This window comes from Pinus tabuliformis, chromosome J, assembly GCF_031772625.1.
Source record: "Pinus tabuliformis cultivar Carrire ecotype Pingquan chromosome J, CPIR1, whole genome shotgun sequence".
Lineage (NCBI taxonomy): Eukaryota > Viridiplantae > Streptophyta > Pinopsida > Pinales > Pinaceae > Pinus > Pinus tabuliformis.
Genome location: NC_142295.1, coordinates 22,710,047 through 22,719,310, shown reverse-complemented (window position 1 = coordinate 22,719,310; position 9,264 = coordinate 22,710,047). Strand labels below are relative to the sequence as shown.

At 35.5% G+C, this 9,264-nt stretch overlaps 1 protein-coding gene across 1 annotated transcript; it reads right to left on the bottom strand.

Annotated features, from left to right (window-relative positions):
* Nucleotides 1–325: 325 nt before the first annotated feature.
* On the bottom strand, nucleotides 326–3,873 carry LOC149225227 (cationic amino acid transporter 1-like). Its single transcript, XM_089375053.1, has 2 exons — nucleotides 3,343–3,873; nucleotides 326–1,871 (listed from the first exon to the last, which is right to left on the bottom strand). The coding sequence occupies exons 1-2, from the start codon at nucleotides 3,722–3,724 to the stop codon at nucleotides 538–540; spliced, it is 1,716 nt and encodes a 571-aa protein (XP_089231179.1). The 5' UTR covers nucleotides 3,725–3,873; the 3' UTR covers nucleotides 326–537.
* Nucleotides 3,874–9,264: the final 5,391 nt, after the last annotated feature.

Sequence of the window (9,264 nt, the reverse complement as noted above, 5' to 3'; positions counted from 1 at the left end):
CATTTATGTTATTAATATTCCTTTAAAATTATACATTTATGTTATTAATATTCCTTTAAAATTATTAAAAGAAACAATTATTACAATATTTAAACTTCAAAATTGAATTGTGATACGATAATTATAATTATAATCTCACAAAACTCCAAAAGCTTTATACCAAAAGTTTTATCAAGTTTATATTGACAATGCGACCAGACATTTTAAAAAAAACAAACAAACAACAATTTTACCAAATTAATGTTAAGAATATCTGAAGAATAATGCAACACATTTTTCCCAAATACTTGCACCTCTTCAATTCCAAACTTGCCTGCGTAAACATTGCTACTCTAGCATTGCCCTGAAGCTTATTAGACATCTACCTCACGAGGTCATTACATGTAAACTTTACAAAGAAAGTTCAATTTAAAAACCTTAAAAAATTCTAATAGTACAATAAAATTTAAGATAAACCTGCAAAGACATCTACTGACAAGCTACCATAGGTCTCATTGTAACATTGCAGGGCTGCATTGCCTCCTTCCATGCAGAGACTCAACCCAAATTATCAGCCTTCCGCTCTCTCTCGGTGTCAGCAGCTTTGGCAGTGTCATATGATGCATGCAGCCCAAAAAAGATGTAATATAAGAGTATTATGACAGTCCAAACAGAAAACCTGATAAAGGAATCCTTATCTATGGAACCCAAAAGAAAAATGTTGATGGCAATGGATAGAACTGGTATCCAAGGTACCAATGGCGCCCCCCACAGCTTTGGCGTTCTAGCCAGTGGAACAAACAGCTGTAAACCCAATGTACTTAGAAACAATAAAGGGAGTGTTATTACATAGCCAATCCACCCATTGCTCGAACCCCAGTACGCAGCAGTGGCAACTGAGGATCCAATGATTATAGCCAGAAATATGACCAGTTTTCTCTGATTTTGAATGCTTGTTTCTCCCGAAACATAATATCTCCTCACAAGTAGTGCTATGGCTACTAGGCTGAATATAAACAAGGTGCTGATGGATAGCATGTTGGAGAGGATATCTAGGCGTGTGAAAAACGCTACAACTGCTGTGGCAACGACCATTATGGCAGTTGCATTGATTGGAGTTCCTGTTTTTTCATGCACCTTTGCAAACCATGGTGGGAACATATGTGTCCTTGCAATGTGGGTCAGATACCGGGCTTGGCCTACGACACTCACCATTAGGACAGTGGTCATACCCTCAAGTGCTCCTAAGGCTACTATGTATTTAGCCCAATCCATTCCCACCTTTGAGAAAACTACACTGTATGCAGCATCAGGATCAATGGTTTTGTAGTTTTGCATCAGGCATAATGTCAGAGCCATGAGAACGTAGACCGTTATGATGACCAGCATGGATCCAACTAGTCCAATAGGAATGTCCTTTGCTGGATTTTTAGTCTCTTCTGCCATTGTTGAAACTGCATCGAAGCCAACATATGCGAAAAAGAGAACTGCAGCTGATGTGAAAATGCCCCTCACGCCGTAAGGCATAAAGTCTGAGTAGTTTGATGTATCTGCATGCGTTAACCCGGCAATGATGATGAACACAAGGATCGCCACATGAACTACAGAGGCGATGGAGTTTATTCTAGATGTAATTTTGGTGCTCTTTATAGCAACAATGCCTGTTATGAAGAGGACGGCAACTGCTATGGGGTCCAAATCATTGAAATTATCAGCCAAATTTGTGTGAATGCGAAAAGCATTAGATTGGCGATTACAGAGTGTGGCGAAGTAGGATGTCCATGACCTTGCAACTGCTGCTCCACCAACGACGTATTCTAATAGGATGTTGCCTGCCCCTATGAATGCCACAAAGTCTCCCAGTTCCACTCTGAGATAGGCAAATGAACCACCTGCAAAATCAACATAAGTAATTATTGAAGGAATATAAGATATTTGAGACGATAGCTGACAAACTTGCTGGCTCATACTTCTACCTTAGTGAGAACTACACAGATGGCTGAAACAGAGTATCATAAAAAAATATCTCTTTAAAACAATGCCAAGAAACCAATATATATCATATGTCAGGAAACCAATATATATATTGAAGTGAATTTATATTAGATTGATAAAAATTTATTTCATAAAACAATGTATGTAAAATTCTATTGATACAAAGTAATCACAAGTGCTTAATTCAAAATCCAATGCATCTGGATATGGATCTTAATCATAATCAAAATACTAAACAAGAAATTCTACAAAACATCCCCAAAAATGAATACGTATTTCTGCTCCAGAAACCTCTTCTATGAAAAAATGATGAATGCTTACCTGCTCTGCAACCCTCTTGTATGAAAAAGAAAGAAAACCGGAAAGGTAAAATTATCTAAAGAGTGATCCAAAGCAAGGAACACTACGTATAGATTTCCTCCAGCTAACCGAGACCAGAGTATGGCCAGATGAGCTTTTGAGTTATCCAGAAAAGTAATCAAATCCGTAACCACCCAAATATCTTATAGAATGATGAATATGCAGATATAGTAAGTGGTAGGCACAAGAAGCATTTTACATTGTCTGAATGAAAAATTACAGGGATGGACAAGGCTCAGAGTCATTAGGCAGTACTATGAAGCATGATAAGCAGAAGATGAACGAGAATCAGAAAGTGTGGTGCCCTTGAAAGACATCCCTGGAAATATTACTGAATATTTCAGAAAAGATTCTCTTCGTACTAGAGGCTGAGAATGATTACAGGGCCTTCTAGACGAAATCCCACCCTGAATAACCTGTAAGTTATCTTTTCTGATTGAAGACAAGCCAAATCGTGAAACTCACAAGTCATTAGAAGCTTTTTCAGGTACATTAGGTCATTTGCCTGCAATGTCTTTTCCGTGCCACTAAGCAAAAGTATTACATTGTACTTAGTTAAGGACAACTTGGTGGTAGAAAACAATTTGACTCTCAAAGGAACAGAAAATATATTTTTCCATCCATTCTGTGCTGTGTGATCTGTTCAGGGATGGATAATCTGATTTTATACAGCAACACAAAATATTGATTCTAAGACAATGGACACCATATGATATTTGGTGTACTCACTGTTTATGGGTAAATTGAATCACAACAACAGAACTCCACTGTTAGATGTGATTATTTTAAAAATAAAAAACAGAACAGGAACATTTCTTCCAGTAAAAATGGATTTGAGCTACATAAATAAATAATTGCCTATTTAAATATAACATAGGTTATAATTAGAATTAGTTGTGTTTAATATTATTGGGTAGTTGACTAGTTCTAAACTAATAGGTATCAATTTAGAAAAGAATAACAAATTACAAAATCTTGCATAATCAGTAAAGAATTGAAGCTTCTGACCTGCAATGGGGATTTCCACAGCAAATTCGGTGTAGCAAAACACAGAAAGCAGAGCAGAGATTCCCGAGACAACATAGGACAACAGGACTGCGGGCCCAGAGTGTGTTTGAGCTTCCAAACCTGTTAGGACAAAAATCCCAGCACCAATAACAGCTCCAATTCCGAACCAAATCAAATCCCACCAATTTAGATTCTTCTTCATGTCATGCCCACTCCGAGCCCGAACCTCGGTCATTTCCACCTCGATCGAAGACGTTGCAAACAGTCTGTCCCAAAATCGACTCCGTATCTGCCGCATAGCGTTCGAATAACTTTCCCAGTTCCTGAAGGACTCCTCTGGTAGAAATTGACCTCTGCCGCTTTCCCCACGCCATCTTGTCATGTTTCCCAGCTTCAATCAAGGCAAAACAGATTCAGGACTGATGCTTGGCTCAAACTTATACAGTCCAAGCCAATTCCCGCCTTTCAAAAGCAAGAGGAGTTCCTGTGAGGACAAGCACGGAATGTACATAAATTGTTCAGATCAGAGAGTGTGGATGTGAAACAGATACAATCTGAACACAAAAGCAGTCTAATGTGAACATATCTTATGTCATCTAGATAACTGTTATATAATTCAAATTGCATATGTGGAATGTAGATCTGACAAGCTCAAAATGCTCAAAGTCAATTGCCCAGCATACAAGAACAAGATGGGGTCCTCTGGATGTATACACAATGTATATATAAGCCTATCGATTCAGACTGTTGTGGAATACCGATAAGAAACTTTGTATACTCTCAATTAACCAAAAGACAAAACCCAACCTACAAGGCCAAGATGGGTACCTGTGAATATACACACAGTGTATACTGTATATATAAATCAAATTGGGTTCCGAGAGAATACAGCGACAAAGAGGAACTCTATCATATAGTATCAACATTCAAAGGACAGGAACAAGACGATTTCCTGTGAAAGCACCCAACAGAATTTGTGTACACATTAAATATGAAATCACTCTACGATGTGAGACCCTGCTAATCATACAGAGCTCAGATTTTAAGATTATTTTAAAATGAATCGATATGCAGCAAAGTCAGAGCTTTCCCATGAGCCACCTCTCTCTGAAAGAAAAACTGGATTCCATAATCTAAATCACAAGTTATTTAGTGTTATGCTACCTCTTTTCCTCACTAGTGAGAAAACAGAGTTGTGCAAGCTATTAAACTATTTGCCAGTGAATATTCTGACTGACCGCCTTTCTGAATGACCGCCTATATAGTCGTCTAGAATCGTGCAAAATATTATATTATTGGCTTGTCCGTGGGATTAGCAGCATTAGATTCAATTTGCATTATTCCTTGCAATAATACAGTTGCAACTTCATTGAGCCGATGGAAAATAGATGGAAAGTCTTGATTTTGACTTACTTTACATGCAATTCATTTACTTACTTTAGATGGAAAGTCTTGATTTTGACTTACTTTACACTGGTCAAGATAAGGCTTCTAATTTAACTTCATGTTTATTAATCATTTACATTCTTACCATAGCTCTGGAGGTCTGCAGCACCACATGTAAGCAGATTGTGCCCAAACAAATTCTAACCATTCGTGGTTAGAAGTTTTTGATTTCATAACTTCACATTATGGTTGAAACTGGTTTTTTGGAAGGTGATAATATTTTATAGAAAAAAAATATAGATGGAAAAAATTATGGTAATTGAGTTGTCGAATCAATAGTGAGGATAGCCATTTCTAACTATTATTTGCCAATGCAGGCTGACTCATCATCTTTATTCAAGGAAAACTAGGTCACCTAGAATACATTATGCAACACAGGAAATATAGCAGCAGAGCAAGTATCCAAAGAAAATTGCAAGAAGGACACACATGTAAAGTTAAAGCAAGAATGCATCTTATGAAGAGTACCTATGGAAGAAAAGGAGATGGACAACAACAAAGTAGATTTTGGGATCTAGGAGGAAGAGTACCTATAAAACAAAAGGAAATGGACAACAACAAAGTAGATTTTGGAATCTAGGAGGAAATGTAGGAAATTCAAGACAACAACAACAAGTACAAGCATAAGAATAAAGTGTTGAGTTTGAAGGAGGAAGTTTAATAGATGCATCCATAATTGAAAAATGTCAAACAATAGATTGGGAGCTACAACAAAAGTAGTTGAAGACACATGACCAGGAGGTCATAGAATTTTCTGTGGGAGTCTAATGTAGGAGCATCTCTTTAAGGTCAACAAAACCTAGAAGATCTCATCACATTTACTAAAGGGAGTGGGTTCCCTTAATTTGATTTTATTTAATTAAGTTACGAAGATAGGATTAGGAGATTTGTTTTCTATATATGATGTAATAGAGATTGATGAGAGGAATGGAGAATTATTTCCTCATGACATGTAATTCATTATTGCAAGTGAGTAGTTGAGGCAATTAGAGATTCTAGGCTTGGGTATGATATTTTCCAAGAATTGAGTGATTTGATCCACTTTTAGTGGATCCAAACAAATCCCCGTTTTGTACATACGCAAGTGATGTAGAGATAGATAGAGGTGAGAGAGAGAGAGAAGAGAGGCCAAGTAAGTATTTTATCAAGTGAAAATAGAGAAGAAAATCGCTTGGGTGTGTGTAGAAAAGCAGAGAGAGCAAAGAGGAAAGTGAGTGTGAACTGGAGAGTGAGAGGAAAATCCTTGCATAATCCTCTTTTGCTAAATAATCATATATGGTGTTTTCTTTTACACCTTGTATTATGCATTTTTATGGTTCCTCTTGTTTATAATTATTGAATCCATGTTTAATGATCATGGTTAAACCTTGTATCAAGGTGCTAGAGTCCTCTAGCCAATCGTAGGATAACTTTGTAATCCTTCGTGTTTGACTCCAATTGGCTTCATTAGAATAGAGAAATAATAATGAACATGAGCTACAGACTAGACTAGATTCGAGTTTGAATGCCAAGTTTGCCAATAGACAGAGCTATAAACTTTTCCATTGGAAAAGTCTATCAACTCGAGGATGTTCAGCCCTCCGCCATCAGGCTCGAGCAAGGTGTGCACGATTGAAGTTATGGTCAGATACCTAAATGGGCAGATCGAGGTTTGTTTAAGTGGCATCAAGTGTGAGACCCACATCTGAGACTTGATACAGTAATTGAACCTCAAGCCATCCATATAAGTTGAAGCACAATTGCTCCAAGTGTGTTCCAGGTCGTGGATCACCAGATCTACAATCAACCTCTAGTTGAAATTTTCATCCAGCATGAGACCCACGTTGAAGCTTGAGAGTTCATCCGGCCATGTCAGGGGGAATGAACTCTTGAAATATCTAGATCCTATGAATATGGAGTGCATGCATTAATAAAAAGCAATCCATCTAGGAAAGTAGATCCATCCTTTAAATAGTGTGATATGCTCAAATCAACTCAAAACCCCTGGATTTTGGAAAATCAATTATAATTGGAAAGCACTAACCAACAAGGATAATAGGGCTTGGTGGCTTTGCAAGTTAGCCCCTAGTGTCACATGGAAAATTTAGGTTAAGCCTCGAGTGCTAAGGGGCCAATAAAATTTGAGGTTAGCAACTAAATTAGTAATAATATTTGGGGACTTTCACCTTGATTAAAAAGGTGATTTATCATTGATTGAGCGCTAATATGGAAACTAAACATGAGTGCATATCTAAGGAGATCTGAAAATGAGAGACAAAATATTTAAGGAGAAGATTGAAGAAAATCAAATGAAGGAATCATTTAAGTGGGATTGGCTACATTACATTCTTCTCATGGGTTGGTGGCTTAATGATAAAGTGAAAAAATTCATGGAATGTGTATTTTAATATGCTCCTTATTATTAACAAATATCAATTACACTTATTATTAACAAATATCAAATTATATATATGATATGAATAACAACATTCTTCTAGCATATGATCAAAGAGAATGTATAACTAATGATAACTAAAGTAAATATTTAATAATTATTATGAGAAATAAAAAATTACATTTCCTTATAATTTAAGATTTAAACTCATACCACTACAATCCATTTAAAAAAATATTAAATTGTGTAAATATACTCTTTTAAACAAAACATGATTAAATAATAAATTAATAAATTTAAACTTCAATATTACTTTTTAATAATAAATAGTCCTCGTATCATTCTCTGATAAGAATATATTATAAATTCTATATCTTTTTATTATGTTATAAAAAATAAATTATATTTTATCTACATTTATGTTATTAATATTTCTTTAAAATTATTAAAAAACAATTATTATAATGTTAGGTTAAAAATAATTGTAAATCCAAAATAATTAAATTAATTAAAATCAAGAAAATTGGATTTAATCTTATTTTTTAGATTAAATTTGTTTTTTATAAATAGAGATCAGTTTGGATTTGTTTCTGATATATAGGAGTGAGTTTAGGTCTAGGTTTTATTATGTTATAAAAAATAAACAATATTTTATATACATTTATGTTATTAATATTTCTTTAAAATTATTAAAAAACAATTATTATAATGTTAGGTTAAAAATAATTGTAAGTCCAAAATAATTAAATTAAGAAAATTAAATTAAATTTTATTTTTTGATTAAGTTTGTTTTTTTTTCTATAGATAGAAGTCAGTTTGGATTTGTTTCTGATAGATAGGAGTCAGTTTAGATCCAGGTTTAATTGAGGTTTAATTGGTTCCTAAAATAATGTGATAGAGAAATTTTATCAACCATAATATCTAAAATATACTCAAAATATACTGCCATTTCTGGTTTTTTTGATGTCTCCTTTTTTATGTCTCTGATATTTTTATATATGCTTATTTGACCTCCTGCATGTGGTATGAGAGCAGTAGGCTGTTGAGAAATCGACTATGCATTCAAATACACTATTCTTTTTACGCAGTTTCTTTGTAGGTTTTCTAAGCAAATCGTGGTTTCAGAAGTAAATCTATGTGAGCAGGAATCTGCATCGAAGTGTTGAAGACTCTGCATCGATGTGAGGAAGGAATGTTGTCGTCGTTTCGATATTTGGCTATTTTCCATTCGCCATTTCCAGATTTGTGTATCGGTAGTCTGCTCAATACCAGATGAGACCCTATTGTTTTATGCATGCTAACGTTTCTTCTGCACAAAATCGCTCTTTGGAAGATTCTGAGACACAGAATAACAAGCCCACATCGGCTTTCTTTGAAACTTCCATGGGAATTGCAGATGCGAGACAATGTCAGGCCTCTGTCCATCCTCTGTTTCTATGGTTTCGATAGAGCCTGAATAAGAAATTTTGAAGCAAGAGAACAAGTTGAAGGTAAGTTTGATGAAGCTACTTCATCTCATCGAAAGGATGAGCTTGCCGATAAGATAAAGCAGGAATAGTTGAAACTTCAAAAGGTGCAGGAATTGAATGGTGCAGTGAAAGAAAGAACAGAAAAAGCTCTTGCCACTGGTGGCAAACCCGGCATTGATTTACTTATTTCAGATGGTGTTGGCGATGTGCTTGCATCGTATTTGGATGGTAAGGAAGGGTACACAGTCACAAATTTGGCTATATACCATGCGCATGCAGCCAAGTATGGAAAGGAGTTTTTGGAAGACATGCAGAACCTTGGTGTTAAACCTCCAATGGTACTTACACATGTAACAAAGTTGAGATCGCTCCCTTCAAGTGGGAAGGTTGCCCATTCGACTGTCTGGTTCTCCCTTGTGTCAAGCTATGTGGAGCAAAATTTGCAAGTGTGAGAGAAGACCACAAGCGTGAACCTTAAGGTAGGAAGCATCCAAATTTTAGTTTATGCAGCCCTCAATTTAAATCTGAAGATGTTTTACTTATTCCGAAGCACCTTTAGCTATTTATAATTCACTGAAGTCATGGTTTTCAAATTCATGGAGAAGCCATTGGAGAATTTCTGTTACTCAAGTT